This window comes from Vipera berus, assembly GCF_964194415.1.
Source record: "Vipera berus genome assembly, chromosome: 1".
Classification (NCBI taxonomy): Eukaryota; Metazoa; Chordata; class Lepidosauria; order Squamata; family Viperidae; genus Vipera; species Vipera berus.
The window spans coordinates 165369978-165397663 of NC_138202.1; the positions used below are offsets into that span (position 1 = coordinate 165369978).

At 37.5% G+C, this 27686-nt stretch overlaps 1 protein-coding gene across 2 annotated transcripts in view; it reads right to left on the minus strand.

The window, feature by feature from the left end:
• NCKAP1 (NCK associated protein 1) overlaps nt 1–27112 on the minus strand; it is a 77911-nt gene extending 50799 nt beyond the window's left edge. For both annotated transcript variants that reach the window (XR_014024621.1, XM_081313885.1), the window contains exons 1-5: nt 26779–27112; nt 15844–15954; nt 1190–1282; nt 946–1002; nt 31–173 (exon numbers count right to left, since the gene is read on the minus strand). Coding sequence is in view for 1 of the 2 variants with exons in the window: in XM_081313885.1 (XP_081170011.1) it covers nt 31–173; nt 946–1002; nt 1190–1282; nt 15844–15954; nt 26779–26886 (512 nt within the window). In the remaining variant the exon portion in view is untranslated. The remainder of the gene's footprint in view (nt 1–30; nt 174–945; nt 1003–1189; nt 1283–15843; nt 15955–26778) is intronic.
• Nucleotides 27113–27686: the final 574 nt, after the last annotated feature.

A 27686-nucleotide genomic window follows, 5' to 3' on the forward strand; every position in this document is an offset into this window, starting at 1 on the left:
GTCCCCAAAGGCCCCCAGTGTATCAGATACCTTGCTCCATGCGTCATTTCATGAGCATAGTTGTACAATCCTATGATGGCTTTCCGTTCTTCGATCCGAGACAGCAATATCATTAATGTTGTGTAGGTTATGATTAAGTCTAGATAGTTCTTTGTTAAATCAAAGTTTACGGTCTGAAATTAAAATACAAGGAGAGCTATTTTTTTTAAAAAAAATATGCCAAATGTATCAATTCACTGATTAAACAATACACACTTTTTCCAGCAAATTACTCATATCACATTCAAATTTTTATTCTTCTTACTGTATTCTTCATGCATTTTTCCATGCCCATTGACCCTGGTGTCTGTGACTGATATAGGCCCAACATCTGGATCTCTCAGATTTGGTCTGACTTATTAATTTGTCCCAGCCAAAATCCTCTTAAGCTTACCCAATAAAACAACTGTCAAATGTCCTGAAAATACATTTTTGGGTTCCAGAGGTAAAAGTAGTTAATGACAAAATATAAAGTTCTCTCAGTAGCTGATATCCTAATTCTCTCCCCTCTTCCTGACAAACCAGTGTACTGTTGCATGGAACAGTCAGAGAAGTAGGATTTTTGAGATGTGGTAATTTGGGGGGGCAGGGGGAAATTTAAAAGAATTTTTTTAAAAACATATATTAACCCTATTAATTTATTAAAACTATTCACCAATGGCTTTATTGTGCCAAAACTGTTTAAAGACCACATATTGAACAGATATTCCTGATCTGGCATTATTTAATAGTAATTTAAGCAGATGAAACACAGTAATTTGATGTATGAACCCCATGGCCTGTTTTCAATCTTTTAAGAATCTAAGAAACAGGTCCAGCTTGATATAACTACAACAATACAGCCCTGATATTCCCTAGTAATGTTTCTATCTTAATTGCTTGAAAGATTCATTTTTTCAGACTTACAATATCAAAGAAGACTTGGCAAACATCAATAGTATTCAGTAGTTCACAGACATGATCCTTTGAAATAAAAAGGGAAAGAAAGGTTTGATTGTTAATTACACCACAACATTTTACAGTAACGAAGAATTTACGATAGGCTATATATAATTTTCAAAGTAATATCATAGTGAATGTTTTAATGGGAACTTTTAGCTACAAGCTATCAAGCCTCTCAAGTAAAGTTAATCTATACTTAGATCTTTACCTTAAATTCCATAACATCAACAAAAGTGAAGTAATATAAAGCCAGATTCTTCAGAATTTCTGATTTTTCTTTCTGCAGCTGAGCTAGCTGTTGCTGTAAATTAAAGAATATATATATATATATATTTAGACATACACACATACTTTTTTTGCACAAGCAATAGTTTAGTTTTGGGAAATTAAGAAATCATATTGCAAGAATCAGGTTTTCCATAATTTTTTTACTGATGATTTTACCGTATAATTAATATCAAGCTGCATTTTATAAAAATTTTACAAAAATCAATAAATAGCAGGATGCAGGCTTTCCTGCTGTAAGCTCAGTGGAGTTCTCCCCCTGTGAATACAAACATCTACCATAAGGCTGGCAGTTAGGGAAGCAAGAGGGTGGACGTGGACAGAATACCTAAATCAACCTGATCACTTCAAGGAAATGTCTATACTTTTAACCATTGTGTGTGACTTTTTATTTTTAAGACCAAACTAGCATGAATTGGAATTTGAAAAGGTTAATTATTTTTATTTATATCTACTTATGCACAGACCATGGTTAAAGAGCCATGCAAGTCAGGAAAGGAGATGGCACCATGTGCGTATCTGTTAACCAGTGTGACATGTTATGTAAATTAGATCTTTCTTTGCTTGAAATCTCTCACCGACCCCGAAGTGTTGAGTACAGAGCACAAACTATGTGTGTATATAAGCCAGCCAGCCACCCATTCCAAATAATGAATAGCTCTCTGTGATACACAGGTGGGTACACACATTTCATGAGCAAAGGTATGCCCACACATAAAAAAAAGAGGACTCCACTGCAATATTTTCATGAGAGCTGAGAAGGATTCTAACCACATTTTTATTATCTTTAATTAGTCCTGGTTACTAGGTATAATCAGTAGTCATTAGTACAGAAACTGTGACATAGGCACAGAAGATCTAAATATGAAATTAAGTGTTATGTATTGGTTATACAGATAATTAGCCAAAGCAAAACCATCTATGAGCACAAATCAGCATGATGAAAAGCAGGACAGGTTTCTTGATGTGGGAAAAATAGGTGGTAACAGAGTTTACAGGTTTACTACAGAAAAAACAATACACTTTTAAAAATTCAGAACTTACCAAAAAGAATATCCAGGCAAAGCCACGTTAAGCATGCAAAATAAAATGTAGATACAAACATAAAATACGGTAACGGTTCTTTAACCAGGCCAATATAACACAATATACATTGAAAACACAAGCAACAAAAGAAACGAAGATGAAAAAAGAAGCAAGAGGCTAGCATGTTAGACATTGGTGAAGGTATGGAAGAGCAAAGTATGAAAACAAGAGTATTCAGTGAACATAGGCTTTCACAGGGTATTTTCCAGCAATATTCGTGTTATGTACGCTACATACATTACACTCTGGGTGCTATGATAAAAGCAATGATTTCCTTCATACCGAGTTTCATGAACAGTGTCATAGATTTGAAATTGTACCTATAACATGCTATGTTCATTGAAGATGGGAAGCAACAGTATTCTGAGAGAAATGATATGTTCTTTTTGAGAGATGGCCTTAAGACAGGTCAGTATATGAGGGAAATACACTTTTTCAATCCGTTCACAAAAGTCAAATAGAATTTTATAGTTTTCCATCTTTTCATAAACATTCAAGTAATTCTCTATTACATTCTCCTAAAATAACTTAGTTAAATGCAGATAAATTGCTCCTGAAAATTATCAACAGGAATCATTTCTGGAAGCATAAATTAGAAATGACGTTGACAGTTGTTACTAAGATGTAATAAGACAAGCTGAAGGGTATGCAAGGATAACAAACACATATTAATGGAACCAGTTTTAGTCAAGCATGGAGAAATATTTCCTCATGATATCATTCAGAAGATAGGATACTCAGAAGGAACTACAACAGGTCATTTTGTTTTTAAGCAGACTACAAAAGAAATATGAAGGCAATATTTGATTCCATGCTCAGGATTTATGAAACTATCACTTGGATTGAGTTCATCTAAGAATACAATTCCATAGATACTGAATTCACAGGGTACCATAGGTTTTGGCCAATTGTGGCTTAGCTATATATCTATAGAAACTTAAAGACTGCATTTCCTTAGCTGCATAATTGCAAGGCAATTGTCATTTGCTTTTAACTTATGCTGTCTGAAGATGGTATGGCAGTTTCTTTCAGCTGATATAAAGTCAACAAGGCAAAAGTAACCCAGATTTCCTTCTTCCCTATTCAGACTGACAGCAATCTAGAAGCAAATCAGGGATGGATAATCTGAAATTGCATTATCCGTAAAAAAAGCTGTAAGTTGCACCCAGGTTATAACACCAGTTAGAACCAGGACTGCTGTTACAAGTGATGTGGTCACAAAATCATGTGACTGTACCACTTAGCAACAGCTATTCTGTCTGTCCTGGCAACTATCATAACCCCAGGACTGTGCAGGTCGTTAAGCAGGAAGAAGCTGGAGTCCCACATAAGAGTGTGGGTGCCATAAGTGGGGAATGGGGAGCAGGCTGGCAATCATGATCACCTGACCACAGAGACTCTACTTTGGCCACAACTTTGTGTACCTACTGTAAGTCCCCCTTATACAGCACCATCACAATTTTGAATGGTTGCTCAATAAGGTTGCATGTTGAGGATTATCTGTATGTCTACGTAGCTAAGCCATAACAGACCATTGTCGTATCATCTGAATGCGATCACTTATAATCTTGATATTCTTCATCCCTTTCTAACTGACATTAGTAATCAGGTTCATGGTAATTCTTTTATTTACTTACAGTATATCTGAGGAGTCAACATGTATAAGCAGCTAATGTGAGATGATCAACTAAGATGGGACAATGTTATCAATATATCCTTATATCCTAAGAATCAATGTATCTCAAGAGCAGGAAAAAAAGATAAGACATTGATTAAATAAAGGTGCATTTTAAAATGTTTATTTTACAAAGCTATCATATGGTTCAACCTATATAATTTAGTTTGGAATAAGCTGACTTTATTTTTCCCCCCTAGTATTAAAAATAATCCTATAATAAAACACACTCAAATTTAAAAGATATTTTCTTATCCAATGGATGACCATTGTTGTCTGACTTAAGTGTTTCACAGAAAATACCGGAAGTGATTCCAACTAAAAATAATTTGGAAATATATCTTATATAAAAGATTTTTCTCTCTTTTTAGAAAGTGTAGTATAATCACATAAACATAAAATTATACAATATCAATATTAGAAGGGACCTTGCCAATTATTTAGTCCAATCTCTCCTGCCCAAATGCTTAAACCTGCAACTTTTAATAAGTGGTAGGGCAAAATTAAGGCAAGTTGAGGCTAATTTGTGCTAATTGATAATACACACACACACACAAATGAACAGAAAAAGGCTCAATAAAGGAGAATATGTGTAGCTCAGGATTGAAAGGAGGCTTCTTGGTGCTTTCTAAGGTTAGTTGTTTCCTTGCAGACACTTCGTTACCCCAAACTAGGTAACATCATCAGTGCTAAAAAAGAGGATCAAATGCGAAGGGAGTGGAGAAAGGGGAAAAGTAGGCAGAAGAAAGATCAAAGTAGAAAGTGGAGAATTCAGGTAGGGGGTTGCATAAGGAAAAAGATTCAGCGAAATTCCCCAATGTCTTTCCCGGCTTGGAACGTTGCTAACCACTCCATTCAAAGGCCCTTTCCATTCTAGTCATGTGAACCAGAGTTAAGTTGCGCTTCAGGGGTTGGACAAAAGTCTAAAAGCCATGCTTTTCCCACTTTTTGTCTCTAGTATTCTTCTTTCCACTCAACTTTCTTGTAATTTGTAATATGAATCTAGCACCTTTTGAAGGAGTGATTTGGGTTATGTGTTCTCACATATGCAATAACAGTACCCATCTCATCCCTCGTTCTAGGTCTTCAGGCTAGTGCTCTACAGCAGGGTTGTCAAACTCAATTTCATTGAGGGCCGCATCAGCATTGCGGTTGCCCTCAGGGGGCCGGGTGGGTATGGCCAGGGTGGGCGTGGCCTACTGGGTGGGCATGGCCAGCTCTACAACATTCGCATGACGGGTGCCTATGGGGGCCTGGGCAGGAGTGGGACAGATCTGAGGGTCTCTGGCAGAAGGAGGGTCTCTGGGCCAGGGCCAAGGCAGCGGGGGCCGTTCCCTCACTGTTTCCAAGATGGCTTTGTGGGCCGCATGAAACCACTTTGCGGGCCGAATCCGGCCCCCGGGCCTTGTGTTTGACATGTCTGCTCTACAGGGTTGAAACAAGAACCTTATTCTTCTGCAGGTAAGCTAGAACACCGGCCGGGAGCTTGTAAAAAGATGAATTAAATGGAAATATAATGCTGTTTGCAAGCAGCTTTGCTATTCTGCAGCCTATTATTTTTTATTTATTTTGCATTATCTCATAACTTAGCTTCAACTGTAAGAAGTATAGCAAAAGGTTTACATGCCATCAATGAATAATATGCAAAAGAACCATTTCTAAAGATACACATTACCCTAAAAATGTTCATTTGTATTCTAGAATCACTTAAGTAGATCTTTCCAAAGAGAAACATTTTTTTTTATAAAAGTCAATTATCTGTTTTTGTCCAAGGATCTCCATTCTAAGAACCCATACAGAGCCCCCCCCCAAAAAAAAATACAATGGAGATTTTATTAAAATAAGATAGCTAATAAGTATTTAATAATTTTTCTTTTCTGTCAGTTTAAATAGTATTTCTAGCAAGTTTCTGAGAGATTTCGGGGATAGCAACTCACTCCTAACATAACAATCAATACTTAACTATGTTATCTCAGGGGAAAAAACTTGGTAAAATGAAAATAAGGAGGAAGATATTTAAGCAGATCATATTTTTAGGTTTTAAATGAATTATTACCTATTCCACTCAATGTCTTCAAGTTATGTAAAGATTTGGCAAATTTCTGCTTTTATTTCTGATAATTTTACTTACGGCATTTAATGTTTAGTTTAGTTTAGTTTTAGTTTTATTTAATTTGTATACCGCCCTTCTCCCTAGGGACTCAGGGCGGTTTAGACTCTACGATTAATAATTTCTAAAAACAGCAAGATGTTCATTTTGCAGTTCACTGGTATAGTTGTGCCTGTCTAATGAGCAATTCAAGGAAAGTACTGAAAGCATTAAATATATAAATATTTACCGATAACTTCTGCAACGTTTCTACCAGTTCCTTTTTTTGTATACCCCAAAGGATGGTTACTATTTTGTGGGACCAACCCTTGTGAAAGAGAATTGGCGAGCTCATGCAAGTAGAACATTCTGTCAATGTGATTTTATAATTGGTCACTAGTGAAACTATTGGCAGCAGTCTTCTCAACTCTCTAGCTTTGAGAATCGGTGGCTCAGTGATAATGCTGATATTTCTAGGTTGCCCTATTTCCTCCTCAGGTGAAAAGAAAATATTAGTAAATATTAGTAAAACATCCCTCTACTTTTTTAGTAAGTCATCACATCTCCAACTCAGAACATCTCAAGCATGCCATAGTAAAACTGTCAACTTAGTCAAGCTTTATATTTGAAATAGGAGAGAGGAGACCAAAGTAACTACTAGGAGTCAAAATTTAAACTGAGTACATATAAGAGAGCAGGAACTGCTGCAAAGCTCCTAAGCGAGATTAGAGAAAACCTGTTTTTGCATAATCGTTTACTAATTTGTAGCCAATATATGATCGGCTGTTTAACTGATCAAATGTCAATCCACCTGACATTTGAAGTAAGTAAGAAACTCAAGTTTATATTGCTGAACTATCACACCTTAATTTCCATGCTTCTTAAGAATTGCGGGAAAAGTAACGCACTAACAACAGAACACTTGAAATGCAATACATTGCCTACTCCTATGATAATTCACATGGTTTGAATTATGCAAATTTTTTTTTCAAGATTTTGTAATATATCTGCATAATATTTAAACAAATCTTGGTATTGTGGAGAAATATGTTATCTTAAAAAAACAATCTTTTAAGTCTTTTACTTTTACTTTTATTATTTCTTCATAATCCAATTCACCAACTGAAATTATGACCATAAAAATGAAACTTGTATCTTTCATATGATAGCATGTGTTCCAAAAATCCTGTACATGTAGTGTAGGATTTTTACTATGTAAATATACTTACTGAATATTTATTCTTCCTATTTAGATTCCAACTTTTATCCAGGAAAAAAGAACCCCAAATCACCCTGTGAACCTTTGCAGTACGGGGTGGATTTGAACCCAAATCTCCTGTCGATGTTATAATTGTTACACAATACTACTGAAAATATAATTACTGTACTACCTGATGACATCACACAAGAGGATATTTTGAAGTCAGAATCTGAAACATGCTTTGCTGTTACGTTTAACATGAGACCTTGTAATAATTCCAGATTAAACATGATTCTTTTTACTACAGTTTCATATATTCAGTTGCTACCTTATTTATAAAACAGAACAAACTGAGCAAACTTTTCAAAAGAGGTGCTATGTAATTTGTGGAAGTCTTTCTCTTTGAATCATTAAAAAAAGCAGCGCTCCCCACCCACAGTCTTGCACAGTTCCTCCATAGACGTGTTTTCCCCAGTAAAATAGTTATGCATCAAATGTATGCAAAGACAGCTGGGAACTAGTTACTAAGCAGTCACATGATCCTGGAAAAGGACGCGGCTATTAAAACCATTTTAATGCTCCTCTTTCAAAGGACTGGAACACAAAGGTACAGAAAGTATGCTCCAGTCAGCAAATATAAATGGGAGACAATCATTTAGATATGGGCCAGCCTCATTTAATAATCTAATAGATTCAATGGATGTAACTCAAGCAGTCATTATGTGCCTTAATTGCAGCATCCACCATGTTATTTAACTCCTTAAATAACAAGAATGCTTAACTTAATGATTTACTTCAGTTAAATGCAAAGTAAATAAAAATATTTTAACCATTTTACATGGTAAAAATCCCCTGAAAGGTGTTTGTGCTATGTGGTATCACATACTCACTGCTTCTCAAGCAATTGCCCATTTTTTTCAATCTTGCACAGTTGATTAGTCTGTTCCTATTTGTCTTTGGGCATAGCAGCTTTGTTAGAAAAAAGTGATACATCTTTTTTAAAAGAATTTTTTCCCCCTTAATATGAACAACCTATTACATGTACTACAAAACACTTCTTTGTAAAGATTTGCATAGCCCTAAAATGTCTTTAACTTTCTATATAAGTATTATTAAGCATTGCACAGAAATCAATAATAATTACAGTTAATTACTGTAAAATGCTAGTATATAAAAGGAAAAAAAATACATTCGTTTCATTGCTATAATAAAACATTTCAGCTTTCAATATTTCTTCCATTGTTACTGTACTTACAATTAACCTCAAATCTTTCTCAAGTCTGCCTGATACATTTTTAGTAATCTGTTGTCAACAAGTAGCCAAAAGGCAAAAGATTCTTGAGTCATGACGTGAAACAATACATTCCTGCTTATAATAGTACTCTGTACCAATTAAAACTGTTCTACTCACTACTAAGAAATGGAATGTAGTTTCTCCCCGTCACATCTACAAATCAGATTTCTTAGTTGTACTAGGAGAATCTACAGGAGATTCAAGGGGCAAAAAAAAATCCAGAAGATCAAGTTTCTGATCACCGCCAACCAATTCATTTTGACTGTACTGCAGAAGAGGGATACATAATGTTCGGCGCTCTGAATCTGTTTTAAAAGCTGGCTTTGGATCTTGCATTAGTTCACATCCCAGATCTAATTTTGTCCTTGAAAGTTGATTATTTCGGAAGATACTGTCCAGTTCCTCTCTCCACTTGCAGTTTCCCAAGACACCCTTGCACTCTGACCATTCCAGACCTCCATCTTGATCACATGATACTATTCACTTACCCGAAGCCCACAACTAAAACACCTTTGAGTTGTTACGTAGGTAGTCCTCAACTTACGGCCACAATGGAGCTGAAAACTTCTACTGCTAAGCAAGGCGATTATTAAGTGAGTTGGGCCTCATTTTACGACCTTGTTTTTGCCACAATTGTAAAAGCGAATCACTGAAGTTGCTAAATGAATCATGCAGTCGTTTAGCAAATCTGGCTTCCCCCATTGGGTTTTGTTTGCCAGAAGCTGGCTGGGAAGGTTACAAGTGTGGTGATCAGATAACCCCCGGGACAGTGCAAGCGTCATAAATACATGCAGGTTTCCAAGCACTTGAATTTTGATCATGTGACCACGGGGATGATGCATCAGCCATAATGGTGAAAACTGGTCATTAGTCACTTTTTTTCAGTGCCATTTTAACTTCGGTCATTAAACAAACGGCAGTAAGTCGAAGATTACCTGTATACAACTGGAATATTCCCTTTAAGCCAGCACTATCCCAATCTTGCTTCACAGCATGTAAAGTCTAGAATGCTTTATTATCCATTTTCTTAGCGGCCAGATCAAGTGGCTTGTAAGCGGGTGTGATCAGAAATTTCTTTTCAGATCTAGTTGGGACTCCTGGTATTCATGGTTACAAAATAGAATATTTAATCTCAACGGGGGAAATACCAGATGATTGTGTATTATTATTTGAGGTATAGAATCTGGAGATATATACAATTATAGATTTCTAATATTTGGTAATTAAAGGTTACTTAGCCTGGGATGCACGAGAAAAAGAAATTAGGGGTAGTATTACACTCCACGGTCCTGTCTAATGTTGTTGTTTTTGGTTTTTTTGGCGTCTAGGATGTTTTGGTGTTTTTCTATTTGGTGCACTTTTCAGTACTTTGTAATAATGTTCTTGTTTTTTTATTTAAAATTTAATAAAATTAAAAAAAAAATAAAAATGAAAAAGAATAAAGTTCACCAAAAAAAAAAAGAAATTTCTTTTCAGATCTGATCACTACCCCATACTCCACTGCAAGCATTTCTCTTCCAGCAACTCCTCTCCCAATTAGCATTCTGCCTCCTGGATTCTCTTCCTTTATGCCCTCTCTCTTCTCTAATTTGAAAACGCCTTCTCCAGGCTGCCTGAAAGTACAGAGGAGAAAAACAGATCTCCGCCACTTTATTTGGCCAAGAAGTACAATTCTGCTCTAATGCTATTCTGAAACAACAGCATTTCCGCTACCTTCTTTGGAGAAGTGAGGGTGTATCGGTGCCAATTCACTTAAACAATATTCTGATATATAGTGTTAAGAGTGTGGTTTACATATAGCAGCTGTAATTTCCCTCACGCACTATCCAGGAAATAAAATATGATATCTGAACTGTGCTTTGGTTTATTTTCCCAGCCTTCCTAGATTTGTTTCACTCCTCTTGAAATAAGAGATTGGCGAAACAATGTCCGTCTTGCACTTTCAGTTGTTCCAGATTCAGAATCTATCTGCTTGCCCATTTGCAATAGTGTCTGCTTTCCTACTCTCTAGGGCAGGGATAGGCAACTTTGGCTCTTTTATGATTCGTGGACTTCAACTCCCAGAATTCCTGAGCCAGCATGGCTGGCTCAGGAATTCTGGGAGTTGAAGTCCACGAATCATAAAAGAGCCAAAGTTGCCTACCCCTGCTGTAGGGTTAACTCTGATCTGCTGTCTACATGTATATTGCTTTATTTCACTTTTTTTTAAAAAAATTATTATTACATTTATATCCCGCCCTTCTCCGAAGAGTCAGGGCGGCTTACAAGCTTAGCAGTAGCCTTCATTCTATGTATATGCCTGCTTGTTAGGGCTTTCACACACACCCCAAGCGGCATTATTACAAAGTCAGCTTAATTGCCCCCAACAATCTGGGTCCTCATTTTACCTACCTCGGAAGGATGGAAGGCTGAGTCAACCTTGAGCCTGGTGGGATGCGAACCTGCACTAATTGCAGGCAGCTGGTGTTACTTAAGGAGGCATTAGCCCACTGCTCCACCAATCTCAAGAGATGCCCAAATGGAGTGTGGGAAGAGAGGCACACAAATCTGTTCAGAAAGTTTTAGCCAGAAACCGTAAGTCAGTTTCTCCCTGCTGACCATGGACATGCTGAAAGGGGTTAGCAATAAAGCCAGACTGACAAACCAGGATCCCCTCATTTGATAGGTTCTCAGAACAGAGGCAACAGAGACAGGATATGCTGGCATTGTTTAGTGCCAACTGAAGGATCAGCAGATAGCATTTTATCTCAATAGCGGTGCAAGACTCATAAAAATACTGCACTATAATAACATTCCCTTTTTGTCATTGTTTTTTTTTCATTTGAATTCCAAAAAAGGAGCAGGAATTCCTTCTAATTTGTATTTTATAACATATTTTTGTGCATTCAAGATAGGAATACTAACCGACAGCTGTTTGTATATTTGGGAGGGTTTTTTTTAACAAAATTATTCCACCCATAGCATTGAATAGTGAATTTATTTAACATACAATTAAGTGCCTATCTCATTCTAAAAATTACTGAAGCAAACCCACCCCCAAAACCTTATTAGTTCCAAATTTTAAAACTTCTTTGGTGTACAAACTTTAATTAATCATTTTACCGAACTACTATTTTCAGTGCATTGTATGCAATCCAAATACAGTTTTGGCAACTTCTGTTGACTCATGAGATTTTGTTCTTGTTGCAACATTTGTGTCTGATGCATAATAGTAAACAGGTAGAACCTGTCTAACGCTACCCTAAAATTAGCTTTGAAGAATATTAAAATATAAAATAAAAATATATACACATATGCTGCCTACCTAAAAACTTAGTTCTGATATCCAACTTTTCTCTCTTTTTAACAAAAAGTAATCATATGACAAGAGGAAAATCCAAACTAAAACTATGCTTTTCTCTCCCTTTGTTTTGGGGATTTTCCATCTTAATTCTTGGATGGGGTTGCATTCCTCCACTCCCAAGACCAGTGAAAAATCTGGGGAGCAGCTTAGACTGATTGTTCGTGCTCAAAGAGCAGGGGTCAAGTGAGGGCCAAGAAGACCTTTACTCAGCTACATTTGGTGGCCAGTTGCATCCATTTTTACAAAAAAGAGCTCTCCAGAAGGTCATATATGGCCTAGTCACCTCACAGCTGGACTAATGCAATGCTCTCTACGTGAAGGTGCACTTGAAAGCCATTCATCAGTCTTAGATGCAGTACCAACAATGTTCAATGTGTCTTAGTATAGTGTGATACCTTTGCTTCATGAGCTGCACTTGTTGTGTGTGAGGTCCTGGGTACAATTCATGGCATTGGCTATCACCTAGTCCTAGGAAGACCCTCATGGATAGGACCAGTTTATTTGAGGAACCTATCTCTCATGGTTTCCGCCCATCCAGTAAGATTGGTAGAGTTCATATGCTTTGGATTCCCTTGATTAAAAATGGCATCTAGGAGGACTTACAAACCATGCTTTGTCTGATATGGTAACTTTTCTGGAACAATATTCCCCATCTCCAAGATCTATACAGTTTCCATCCCAATGATGTTATAGAAGGAAATGACTATTTCCCTAGGCCTTGGGAATCAATCTTCAGTGTAGGAGTGGCCAACCTTTGAGCAATCAGGTCACAACTCAAATTCCTGATTTCTCATACAATCAAATGATGGTCCCAATGGAAGAGACATGGCTGGAATCACAAACCATTCCCATTCCTTAACCTCGCTTAACCACCCATCTCCATCCTGCTCAAAATTGTACAGTCCAAATCTAGCTACTTTGCTATCAAATTTCAGCAGCATGATCTCCGACTATAAATGAATTGCTTTGTGTCTATGTCATGTCTATGTCACTGTTTAGACCGCCACTGGTTTGCAGGTACTGCAGTGGGACATAACAAAAAAAAACGGAGAAATGTTCTGAATGAGTCTTGAAGTGTATACCCTTGGACAAATTATATCTGAATTTGGGCTCTTATAATACCACTTTTCCACTGGGTAAATAATAATCCTTTCATGGGTGGATGATGCTTTCCACTGTGAAAGTATACATATAAATCAAGCCAAAGTCATTGCATTTGAAAGTTACACATCACTATTGTTCATTCTGTATGCCTACCTTATTCTGTACACCGCCCCGAGTCCCTCGGGAGAAGGGCGGTTTATAAAAACAAATAAATAAATAAATATTCTTTTGGCTTGCAAAACTACCGTATATACTTGAGTATAAGCTGACTCGAGTATAAGCCGAGACCCCCAATTTTACCCCCAAAAACTGGAAAAAGTTATTGACTCGAGTATAAGCCGATCTGCCGTTCTGCAAGCCTCCGCCGCCGGCGGAGGCTGGATCCGCGCTCTGCAAGCCTCTGCCGCCAGCAGAGGCTCGATCCGCCATTTTGCAAGCCTGAATACACAGGAATACCCTGTGTGGCCGCGGCTCTCGGGGAAGCCCTGGCTGTCCGCTTCCTCGCTCCACGCTGCCATTCGGGGCCCGCGCGTTCCCCGGGCAAATCGCGGCGCCCAGCAGGCGAGGAAACACTCCCGCTCCAGTCGCCCCCCCTTCCCTCAGGAGACGCGAAGCAAGTGACCGCCCGGAGCTTACCGAGGACTTGCGCGCGGCCGAGGCACCTCCCCAAACGTCGGCAGGTCTCGGAAAGAAGCAGGCAGGCAGGGCGCGGAGGTCCGGAGACCTGCCGACGTTTGGGGAGGTTTGGGGAGGTGCGCGCGCACCTCCCCAAACCTCCCCAAACTTCGGCAGGTCTCCGGACGGCGGTGGCTTGGGAGAGGTGCGCGTGATCCCGGAAGCACCAAAGCCTCGGCCGCGCACAAGTCCTCGGTAAGTTTTTTTGTTGACTGGAGTATAAGCCGAAGTGGAATTTTTCAGCCCAAAAAGTGGGCTGAAAAATTCGGCTTATACTCAAGTATATACGGTACTTATTTGAAATGTTGACAATGTACAACATTTGAATCAGAGTTCAGCATTCTTAAAGTACATCTATAGAAATCAATGGGACTTTGGCTATAGCTAATAAGCCTTACTAATTTCCAATGACCCTTCTGTAAACCTAACTGTCTGGATGCAACTTACAGCAAGTATAAAATACATCTGAAATAGTTTTAGATACATAAATATATTAACACTGCCAAGTGGGACCATAAAAAGGAATATAATTACTGAACTTAGTAACTGCCCCAGACATAGGAAATTTCAAGCAGTCGTGCAAACTCTTCCATGCAGAAATCATGCAAGCCCGTTACCTGCCTCCCCTTTCCACTTCTGAGAAGAAAAACAGATAGGTAAGATTATCTTCCTCCCAATTTTCCATTACGAAGAAATAAAAAAATTAACCAACGGAGAGCTTTCTACATTTCTATCAGGCCTCAGTTAAGATTATAAGTATCTTTAAAGCAGTGCATGCTTATTTTATTGAACAAAATATGATAATATAGCAATACCACTGAATTAATTGAAATAAATCTAAAGGTAGGGAACAGTAAAAGGCATGATTTGAGAGTATTTTATTCCATCCTGTTCAACAGATGGCAAAGCATCCACTTTCACAATACCAAAAGAACAGAAATAGCTTCGTCTTGCACAATTACCTAAATTGAGAGCTGGACCCTTAGAAATATTATTGTGGGAGATGATTCTATTTTATTTATTATATTTCTAACGTACCTTTCAGGATCACCATAAACTGGTTTATAAGACTGTAAAACAATATAAACACACATATCCCATCCCTGCCCCCTATTTGGCATCTTTGAAGATGCTGTGCTATAAAAGCTCATCAACAATTTTCAGAAAGTCAGTGGATTAATGGATGGTGAAGCTGATGGAATTGCCAGAAATGATGAAATTGACACTTTTGATGAAAGCAAAGTCTGTGACAGATATTATTTCTACTTTGAAGCCACTTTGGGGACGATGATTAAAATTATATGGGATTATAGAAATAATATAGACAAATGTTAATCTTAGATAAACAGTCTGATGTATATTTTAATTGTTATCTATATGAAAAAAGTTGGAAGGCCTTTTCTATTTTTCCTTTTTTGCACTTTCACTTTTTTCTTCTCTGACCTTTTTATTTTCAGATTTTTTTTCTGCTTACCTTTTAACTTAAAACCAATAAAGTTATATAAAAATGAATTTTCAGAAAGTGTCATAGTATTCTTTCTACCCCAGGTTTTGATGGAATGACTAGTTTAATCAAGAGGCAGGAGCCCATGAGAAACTTGCTTAGAAATATATTTATTTCATTCAGTTTTCCTCTATAGTTAATTTAAAAGCGTGATGGCTATGTAATACTTGGAAAGTATCTGTTAATATTTCTAGTGGCAATTATTTCAAAACATTTTCTAATTCTCCACTGAGTTTGGAACATCTCAAACATACTCACAATAAACCCTTACACACTCAAAGGGTTCCACTGAAATTCTGTTCCCAAAAACTATTGTAACTGCTTAGTATGGTCATACTCTAAATTAGATAAGCTCCTAACCAAATATAAAAGTTTTAGGACATAGTAATAGTCAAGCAGAATACTTCTTCTATTATGTCGTTAACAAAGGTACAACTATTTAATGTCAGTTTTCCATCTAAAATAGTCACGACAAAAATGTCATATCGTATCATAACTGATATTATGGAAACATTAATAAATCCCTAGCAGCTGCATTAACAGAATTGATTAAAGAAGGGAGACATTTATGAAATTCAATTATTTATGGAATGTTTCATTACTTACATTATTATTCCGTGTCTCTACAGCTGGAAATTTTCTGACTATGAATTTAACAGCTGATTCCAGATTTTTATCAACAAGATATGAAGGTTTAGCTTTTGGGTCTCCGCAAGCCTATGGAAGAAAATAAAAACAAGAAACTAAAGATATAATCTTTTCACCAAGCATTTGTTTTAAATAATCTGCAACCAAGAAAAAGAAATATCTCTTTGGCTTCATAGTGAAGTGAAAAAAAAATGAATGGAGATTGTCATAGCAGCTGGACAATGCAATGAGACACAGTACAGAAATGTTCTCCTACTGGGGAAAAAAGTGTGTGGACATTTCAAAGCAGTTAATGCAGGACAGTAGTGAAGGGAAAAAGCCATCTTAAAAGAAACTAATATTCTCCTTGTATCAGAGTATGAAGTAGGCTTATCTTTAACTGCCACCCTGAATTAATGAAGCTAAAAGTAAAGGTAAAGGTTCCTCCGCACATGCGTGCTAGTCGTTTCCAACTCTAGGGGCCGGTGCTCATCTCCGTTTCAAAGCCGAAGAGCCAGCGCTTGTCTGAGGATGTCTCCGTGGTCATGTGGCCAGCATGACTAGACGCCAAAGGCGCACAGAACGCTGTTACCTTCCCACCGTAGTGGTCCCTATTTTTCTACTTGCATTTTTACGTGCTTCCGAACTGCTAGGTTGGCAGAAGCTGGGACGAGTAACAGGCGCTCACTATTAGCTCACTGAAGCTAAGCAACTGGCAAAAAAAAACCCTAACAATCATGGGCTTATTACATTTTTATGTCTCATCTTAATCAAAGAAACAAGCAGCTTAGAGTTAGCATTGGTCTGTCTATAATGTGAACAATTAGCACTAGTGTGCATTCAAAGGTAAATGAAAGCAAAAGTCCTAATGAAATAGACCTATTTAAACTGTGTTTATCAAGGTGACCTTTAGGCACAAGTTTTGTACCTGCAGCCACATTTCTTATGTTCTGACCTACAAACACACCACAAGCCCCACATTATTATTTCTGTCATACAAACCAAGTCTTTAATTGAGCTGGGGATCCAGTTGTACTACTCTGAAATGTACTGAATGTCAGTATGGTGGGTGGCAGGCAGGAACAATTCTCAATTTGACTAGTACTGACAACCTGCTTCCAGCCTAAAAAAACTTAAACATTAATTTAGGTAACCTTAATTTTATCTAAACTTCCAACCTTCTCACACTTGCTAACATAGTAATGTTTAAATGGGTTCTTACGGGATTTTGTGATGTCTCAGATGGCCATCACTTTGCATAATGCAGATATTAACCTTAACTGCTAAAGGTAAACCTTTTCTTAAAAGTACAATGTTCTAGTCTAAAATAAAGTCAATCTGGGAGCAGTGGTACATAGTAAAACCATGCCCAAAGTACAATTAGCAAATTCAAATTAACTACTCTTAAAGAAAATTGTGCAGTAATTCTAATTTGGTGCCAACACCTTTTCTTCAACATAGAATTCTCGTGTAATCTGTCTCATGCAAATTGTAACATGCTGCACATTTCTATACAATATAGTGAAAAGCCAGAATGGCAACTTATTATTATTATTTACAGTTGTGAATAATAGAGAGAGAAATCATGGAAATATGAGGCTGATCTGAAAGCGGGCAGAGGGAAGGTGAAAAAGCTTTGCAAACCTTCCATACTTGTCCTTGCTGGGGAAGCATTGTAACGAAACAACAACAAAAAAGAGAAGATTACACATAAACAAAATATTTTTTTTAAAATTCCCATAAACATCAGGTTCAGGAATGCAAACTAAAACTATTAACAGAGTTAAAGCTAAATATTGATACTCAGTCAACATTTTAACTATCTCCATTTACATATATGTTATTTAAAAGGTGCAAATCATAATTTTCAATACAAACATGTCTCATATCACCTCCCAAAGTTATCATTCTGAGAGACAAGGAAAGGGAATTAACAAATTGATAGTGCAGGAAACCTTCTGGAAGTAGAACTCAGTGAAAATCTTACATACCTGTAATAGAAACGAGAGCCAAGAACTTGGGGGGGGGGGGAAATCCCAGTCATTACAGCAAATCTAATGTTTATTGAATATAATTTGCCATAAGAGCTTCATGAAGATATTTAAGATTTTTTCTAAACAGCTTAGTCAATATGCCTGTTTCACATACAGAAGAAAAATGCTGCTTGTTTTTAAATTAACTACAGGGCAATCGTCAACTTACAACCACAATCAAGTCCAAAATTTCTGTTGCTAAACAAGACAGCTGTTAAGTGAATTGTGGCCTATTTTACAATCTTTTTGGCCAAAGTTGTTAAGCAAAATCATTGCAGTTGTTAAGCAAACCATGCAGTTGTTAAGCAAATCTGACTTCTCCCATTGATTCTGCTTGTTGGAAGCTAGCTGGAAGGTTACAAATGGTGATCACATGACCCTGGGGTAGTATCTTAAATAATGATCATCAATAAGGCCAATTACCAAGCACCTGAATTTTGATCATGTGACCAATGGGGATGCTGCAACTGTCATGTGAAGACCGGTCGTAATTCACTATTTTCAGTGCCATTGTAACTTTTACAAGTCACTACACACATAGTTGTAATCTTATGTCAAAGTACTTTTTTTTAAAAAAATGAAAACTTTTTAATTTAACACAATTTTCAAAAGGTTTTGGATGGGAATTCTGGTGGGAACACATATCTGAAGGGGATTTTAAAAAAAGACTAGCCTAATTCTTAAACAGTCACTGATAGAAGACCCTAAAAAATTCTACTCTCTCTAGATACCAATGCCTGTCATATTCATGCATAAATGGAGTGCCTCCATTCGGACATGGAAAAAAATCTGCTGAATTAGTAAGATTAACTTATTCTATCTTGCAAATAACCCCTGACCCATTTCACATAATTTAAATTCCAGAGAAAAACTGAGCGATCTTATTGCAGATCACTAAGTCTTTTAGTCTCTCCTTCTATTTACCGTAATATTTTAAACCAGCAAAATGTTCAAACCTATGAAATTAAGATAATAGCTTGAGAAATATAAATTAAGAATTTTCTTCAGCCAAAAATATGCATAATTATAATCAGCAATATGTATAATGAACTGATTTTAATAAAATATTCCTAAATTCTAAAACCCTAACCCTAAATTCTAAAACTAACCTGAACTAAAGAAGACAGGATAAAAACTATACAAGCTGTTAAAAATGTACAATTTTGCTGGTTTTGGTAATGTCTTGTAATTATTTCTGTTTAAATTGAATTAATCTATGTTTTGGATTGATCTCTTTCTTTTATTGATAAAGTTATTCTTGGATTGAATTTCAGCCTCAGGAGGATTGAAAAGTTTAAAAATTAAATCCAAAATATGTACCTGAGGGTAATACCTGTTAAGACCAACCAAAGTTTTACAAAAAGTGTACAACTTTTCAAATTCTCCAAAACTTCAACTTGCCCAAGTAATAATTCATGAAGATTCAAAAACTTGTACTGTCCACTGTGGCATTTCAGATTGACATAATTAAGACATACCCCAGTTGGGGATTTTGAATTTCAAAATCAATTTGGATTTTTAAAAATTATTTCTAATTGCAGGGTTAAATCATAGGGGGGGGGGGGGGGAAGAAAGATTCTGAAATAAATAAACTGCAGAAAATCATCTCTCTAGCTACCTCTGTTCAAATTGCTTACTTCCTTCCAACCACAGACTATACACCATGTACAAACCACTTCTGAAATTCAGGACAGTTTCAAAATACGTTTGTGGTAAGGCATATGGTTCTGCTGTGGTTTAAAAGAATCAGAACCAAGAAGCTTGACTTATTCAGCTCTCAGTCACATCTTAAGCATCTCGTGGTAGGCTAATGACAAAAACTATTTGTAGAAAAAAGTTATAGTTTAGAGAATGACATCAAGGGCTATAAGGCATCTAAAGGTCTTGTGTTGTTCCATTAAAACTTTGTTTATATATCATGCAAAGAAGCATTTTAATTAACAACCCAGGAAGTAGCATTTTAAAACAATCTAGTAAAGTCTTAATCGTTACTGTTTTGAAGCCAGTGTGTTTCATTCTGTAGGGTTAACAATTACTGTGTTTCTTTACTTCATACAATCAGGCAAGAATGCTAGAACATAAAAACCACAGGAGTGCCTTCTAATAAAGATTTCACACTATCTGCATCCCAATCATACAGATTGGTACAAGCAGCTCTTTTGCAAATATTACTTCAAACACTGTTTTGAATCTAAAAGACAACAGAGCTTAACATATTTCAGGGGAAACTGCAACATCAGTCCATAACTATTATTCACCAACTTTTCCTAAACCTTTATTGAATTCAGCAGAAGAAAGCTTCAATCCATTGACAGCAATAATACTGAAATTCTAGTATTCTAGTAGCTAGTAAAGTTACTGTAGTTTTTCAGGAAGTTTTTACCGTAAATCAAGACATATTTTTGCTTGTTGGTCAAGTTTACACATTTATTTACTTCTATATTTATCACGCCTTTCATATTTTTATAAATAACTCGACACAGTTAATACATCTTCCTCCTAATAATCCTTCCTCCTCCTATTTTTTCCTCAACAACTTGTTCAATTGAGTTGAGCCGTGTGTGTGTGACTGGACCAAATTCAGGTTTTCATGTCTAAGGCAGGACTAAAAATCATGGCCTCCCAGTTTCTAACCTGGTGCCTTAATCATTAGACCAGGGGTAGGCAACCTTGGCTCTTTTATGACTTGTGGACCTCAACTCCCAGAATTTCTGAGCCAGCTGGCTCAGGAATTCTGGGAGTTGAAGTCCACGAGTCATGAAAGAGCCAAGGTTGCCTACCCCTGCGCTAGACCAATTACACGCTGTGCTAAGCTATAATATGCTTTTGTTTGGTTTTGTCTTTGCATGTTGCTATTAAGTCAGGTCCACAAATAATGGATTCTCACTGAATACATGCAAAATGACAGCTCATTAAACCATGGGTTAACACCATCCACTGTGGGATTATATTTTAAAGTGAAAACCTATTAAGGTGTCTAAAGCAGGCCCAACTAAGGTCTCTGAGAAATCCATTAACCAAAAGTATTTACTAACTTTAATAGTTTCCTATAACAAAGCTTTCAGAAATAAGCAAATTTATACTACACAAATGTCTTGAAGAAAACGTTCCTTCTAGGTAGAATCCAAGATTGCTGAATCCAAGATTGTTACTGCACTGAGACACGTGAACATGGAGAATGATAATGCGAAAAAATAATATCTATCTCTACATTTCTCAAATTATTTAATGTATACATGCATACTCAGATTCTACCTGGGATCTTAAAATGTACTATGGACTGCCAAATTCATATTTTAATTTACTTATAAACAGTGTAGTGACTAGATAATAAATCCCATTAGTAACAGTGCACTGACTAGAAAATAAGTTCCATTAGTAATTCTGTTTCCCATCTGATTGTTATTACTATTTAAAAATCCAGCAATAGATAGCAAAATTTCTGAAATAACAGTATTTAAAATTATGGACTGCATGGGACAAAAAGTAACATTCATACAATTGATCTCATTTATACTGTATATAATCATAAAACGGACTTTTAAAACATTATTTCTAACGTAGTAGTCTGATCAGTCTTACCACAATACTAAGCCATAACAGTGGGTTCACACAACATACTAATACAAAAAAAAACAACAACATTTGTAATTTATTATGCATGTTATTTAAAACTTAAACTATCTACAGAATCATACTTCTCCTGCTATATACCAGTTGGAGTTTTATTCAGAAGCAGGAAATTCAATACCAATTAACCAATCAGGAAAGACTGATTGCCCTGGTTCAGATGTTCTTGAGAACTTCATGCTTCACGCAGGTTAAAATCTTTCTCAAGATATCAGAGGTGAGATTGTAAAGCATAGTTTCATAAACTATGACGTATGAGGCCTCAGATAATAATCTATGTGCAACCATAGCATTGCTCATCTTTCAGATAAAAGTTAATGCAAAAACAGGAACAACTTTTCTCTTCTACCAAATATGAAAGCACATAGTAATGAATTACTAAAGTTCTTTCAACAATTAACTCCAATAATTTATTCAAATATTCTAAATCAGAAGAAGAGAATGCTGATTTTAATCTTAATCTCAATCACTAACATTTACTGCCCCTTCCCACTCGTAAGTATTTTTCTGTTTAGCTGGTGTTTCAAGACACTAGTAAACTTTTAAACATTTGTATTTCTTTGCCCTATTTTTTCTTTTTCCCAAATGAAGGGCAAGTAAAACCAATTTTACCTGGTTCCTGAGGGCTCAGAAAGTCATGGTCTCCAAAGCCACATAACAATTGTCACTGAGATGTCAGGAGATACAGAAACTGACATGACTTGGTCTCAGAAGACAATTTGGGGGAACAATATGACTATTGGTCATATCATGTTTCCTACCACTGACAGAAAATTTCTAAATAGTTATACTTCATTTTTAAAAAAGGTTGCTTCTTCAAATTTTATACTGCCCCAGAAAACAGGCCAGCATAGAGTGGGCATTAGATAAAAAAACTGAGGACTTCAGCTACTTTTGAGTCAACCGAGTGACTTGTACAAAAAAAAGGAAGAGAGAGAGAAAAATGATGCCTATATTATCCATGGAAATACTATTTTAGCCATTTTCCAAATTTAATCAAAGAAGTTACACTTTCCAGAAAAAATTAATTTGGTTTCAAAATGCTTCAATTCAATGGGAATCGGTCAAGTGTTACCACTGATGGCTTTTACTTCTGCTTTTATATTTAAAACAGCCAATTCATCTAACCACAATGCCACATATTGCCAGACCAATTTTTGTAATCCTACAAAACAAAAATAATCAGCTTGAATATCATTAGAAGCAAGAATTGTGGTTCGCTGGGATCTAACAAGCATGCTAGTGCTTTTACTTTGATCCTCTAGTAGAAAGTCTAAATAAGTTTCTTGTTTTACGCCAAAGCTCAAATCTATGACTTTTACCCTCCTAAAAAAGTCAGAGTCTGAAGCCAAGAATAAATCCTGGTTTCAGATTCTGGCTTTATCAGAAAAAGTAAATAGGGATCCTAGGGATTCCAGTTTGGAAGCATCATTAATCAATCCATAGATGATTTCCTGGTTTTGTTACTTCTCTGATTATAATAACGAAGTAAAAATAAATTAGACAGGGATAAATGGCAGGAGACTCTCATGGAAAAAGATGATATATGAGAAAAAGATCCCTTGTAAACTATAAGACTCCTTTCATATGCATATATTTTCCTGAATAAAGGATTTGCAAGAGAATGAAAAATAGCAGCCTGCACTGTTTAGAATCTCATCCATTCTGCTCTACCAGATCACATCAGCCCAAACCAATGAAAAACAACGGCTTTAATCAGTAGTTCTACAGTTACCATAGTGATGAGTACTGTATAAAATCTAGAAACAAAATTGCAATTAGCATTCCTGTAAAAGAAAATTGGCAGAAGGTGAACTGTACCAAGCCCAGCTGTTTATTATGTCTATTTTTTATTATTATTATTCAACAGCTGGTGAACACAACTCTCTCAACTACATATAGCTGGCTACTTTGGAGCTACGTGAGTAATGAAAACCCTGATACCATAATTTATGATTCACTGTGTTGAGCAAATTCAGAGAATTGGATTGAGTAGACCATGGTTCTATTAATCTGGATGCAAACATTGTAATGGTGGAGAACTGGGTTCTATAATTTTGACTGAACTACCTGAAGTTATAGGGGTGCGAAGAGCAGAGGATGTCATGATATCACTTATGTACTACCATCAGATGTCATTCTGTGACTGTTTACATAATAATTTCATTTGCATAATATGCATATTTTCACATCACTATGGTTTGTAACAGATACCTATGTGAATTTATTAACCAAAGGTAATTGAGGTGGAACTGAAAGATATTCACTCAAGTTTTGAAGTTCTTGGGAGTGATCTAACTACACAGGATGCTATTCCTTTATCAAGAAAAAAAGCAGATTGTCAAACTTTCACTTTCAGTTCAAGCAGCATTTGAGACCGATATAGGTAATCCACGTATCAGGTGATTTCAGACCTAGATATGCTTGGGCTATTACTAAAAATGGTGGACAGTGTTCTCCTTCCTCTAGCTCAGGAGTCTTCAAACTTGACCCTTTTATGACTTGTGAACTTCAACTCCCAGAATTCCTCAGCCAGGCTGGCTGAGGCATTCTGGGAGTTGAAGGCCACAAGTCATAAAAGGGCCAAGTTTGAAGACCCCTATTCTAGCTGATGAACTGAAGCCACATAATGCTTTCAGGAACCGCCGAAACTGCCTGTTTTTAATGGTTTTCAGAGGTTTAGTGGTTCATTGCGCAGCGGTTTTACCATTTTGTTGGCTCAAGGAAGGCCAATGCCACCCACCATTTTTAGTAATAGGCCATCCATTTGTAAGTACAAGTTCTGACTTACATACAAATTTGACAGCGTTGTGAATAGAATTTCTTGTTAAACCAGAGGATTGCCTGTACGTAACTTTTATGAACTTGGAGATGCTATAATATTCAACCAAATTACTGTTTTGATAACTAAGGAACTTTTAATATTTGAAAGCCATTTCATGGATATGTTTACCACGGTTACTAACCCTTCTCAGATTTCTTGGGGAGTAAGAAACCAGTAGGTTTTTTTAAAAAAGGGCTTTTTGAGGCTGCATTTTTAGAAGCTATTTTTTTTATATGTGATCTATGAAGTTATCGTAACAAGTACGAATTGGGCAGTATTTCCTACCTAATGAAGACTCATTAGCAGATTTTTATGATACCTTCCTAAAATGAAACAAATATTATTTTGATTTCTCTAATGTAGGCAGTCCCTTCTCCCTCACCATTCATAAAGAGAATCTCTAAGGTCAATGGATAAATTTTAACAAAGGAAGAGCGCTTGATCTGTATGGTCAACTTGACTGTTACATTTACTATGGCTATAGTTAACAATAGTGCGTTACCAGTCTTTACAGTACTTTCCTGGAAATATATCCTTTGAAAAGTAGAGCTGTACGCCTGATGTTAGCATCTGTTTTGAATGCTAATACAGGTAGTCCTCGACTTACTACCATTCATTTATTGACCATTCTTAGTTATGATGGAACTGAAAAAGTGATTTATACTGTTTTTCACACATGACCATTGTGGTATCCCCACAGTCACAGGATCAAAATTCAGACACTTGATAACTGCCATGTATTTATGACGGTTGGAATGTCCCAGGGTCATGTGATCACCTTTTGCAAACTTCTGTCAAGCAAAGTCAAGGAAGGAAGCCAGATTCACTTAACAAATATTACTAACAATTGCAGTGATTTACTTAACTGTGGAAAGAAAGGCCATAAAATGGGGCAAAACTCACTTAACAACTGTTTTGCTTAGCAGTGGAAATTTTGAGCTCCATTGTGATCATAAGTAGAGGACTATCTGTAGTATTAAATGATAATCAGAAATTAGCCAATGTGCCACCAGAAGATAATTTAGCTTTTTTTCCCCACCCCACTTTTAAAGGCTAGAAGTCTTTTAACTAAGCTACCACATAATTCAAAGGACACTGATAATACACACATTTACAGGAATAACATAATGAAACATATATAAAGTTGTTAAGAGTATGGGGGGGGGGGAAATCCACCTAACAATGAGCACAATTCCAAGTACTTTCTTATTAAAAGCAAAAGGTTTTATATCAGTGTTATAACACATAGCGATTTTTATAGCTAAGATGCCCCAGTAGTTTTATACATATATTTTAGTATCTGCTCACATAATGATCTAATATATTAAATCAGAACAAAAACCACTTGATTATTTTCCCAATTAAATTTCAACACACTTAACAGGAAACTCTCAGAAAAACACCATCAGAGAGAACAGAACGACATATTGAATTTTTTAGCATGTTAATGCTGCAAGTTGGTACCGTTGATAATTTGAAGCACAGTCTGTCAAGAATCTCACTTTTCTTCCTTTATGTTCAACCCACCGTGCTCCCCTCTGGCTAGCAATCAGGGAAGCTGTTACATAGTAAATCCTAATGTAAAAGTGTTTACTAAGCAGCGAATCTACCATCTTTCCAAATGAGCATTTTACTTCAAACAATAACGACACGGGGCAAACAGCAATTAACATTAATAGTTTTATTAGAATTTGGGCAACAAGAGTACCAGACCGATGAGAAAAGTGGAGGCATTACATTATCCTGTTTGAGATCTCCTGCATACAGAAACGTACATGTACACACAAGCGTACATGCACGCACACATACATACAAACACACACGGCATCTATTAGCCACTGCACACGGTTTCAGGAAACAGTGGCGAAAACATTTCCTCTCTCTCTCTCTCTCTCTCTCTACTTCCATGGAGCAAATGGGATCAATCCAGAAGATGCATCCGGCCCAATCCCGGTTTACAACCTCCCCTTCTCCAACTCTCTGCGTAAAGGAAATGGGAGTTTTTGTGTGTGTGTGTGTTTTTAAAATAAATAAATAATAATAATAATAAAAAAACCCGGGTCGGCCTCCCTTTGCATTCCGGGCCTCCGCCCTGGAGCAAATCAGTTCCCCACACCTTGCAGGCCTTGCTGAGTTAAGAAGCAGCCGTAGGATTAGGAAGAAAGGCCGGCAGGGGAGGTGGGAGAGCGGAGACTTCGCCTCTTTTCCTCCCGCGCCCCTCCAAGCAGCCGGAAAATGCTCCTGGCGCGCGGCCTTGCGGCTCGCTCGCACCTTCCCAAAGCCAGGCCGGAAATTCCCACAGCTGGCGGAATAAAGCCATTGGAGCCAGTCGCTCCCTTCCAGCTGCTGGGCGAGCCCCAGGCCCGCTGTCCCCGCACGGCTTCGCCCTCCCTCCCACCCACCCACCCCGCAGACGGGCCCGCGCACCTTCTTAATGTTGTAGAGGCGAGTCAGCATGCCGACGCCGCGGTCGTTGAGGATGGTCAGCTTCTCGGCCAGCTTCTGCTGGCTGGGCTGCAACACCGAGCGCGACATCCTGGGAGAAGAGAGGAGAGGAGAGGCGGCCGAGGCGGCTGCTGCTGCTGCGGCTGCGGCGGCGGCGGCGGCTGCTGCTGCTGCTGCTGCGGGGAAAGCGGCTCGGCGCTGCCCTGGTGGATCCCCCCTTTCCTCCGCCAACCCCCGCCCGTCAAGCAGCCCCTGGCCGCGCTCACAGCGCCTCCATCTCCCCCGCTCGCTCCGGCCGCCTCCGCCACCCGCGCCGTTCCTCCCTCCCCCCCCCAGCCTCTTCCCGGCGCTCCTCCCAATCTGGGTCTTGGCTAGGCGTGGCGGCGGCACCACCAGCAACAGCAGCGGAGCCTCTCGCCCGGCCGCTGCCCACAGAGAGGCCGGGCTCCTCTGCCCCACGTGATGCGCCTCTCTGCTGCCCCGCCAGGGTGGGAACCCGGCAGAGGAGCTTCCATTTCGTGGGCACGCGGGAAGAGGAATAATAATAATAATAATAATAATAATAATAATAATAATAATAATAATAATAATAATAATAATAATAATAATAATAATAATAATAATAATAATAATAATAATAACAACAACAACAACAACAATAATCAGCTACCGGTTGAGCTCCGGATGGCGCCCGATCTTCGCTCCTTTCGCCGCGATCTAAAAACATTTTTATTCGAACAAGCCGGTCTGGCCTGAGGGGGGATTGGCGGGGTTTTTACGGTTGTTTTATTGGGGTTTTAATATAGTATTGATTGTTTTTAGTGGGCATGTATTTAATCTTTTTTTAATTTTTGTAATTCTGTATTTTTTATTCTTGCCCTGTTCACCGC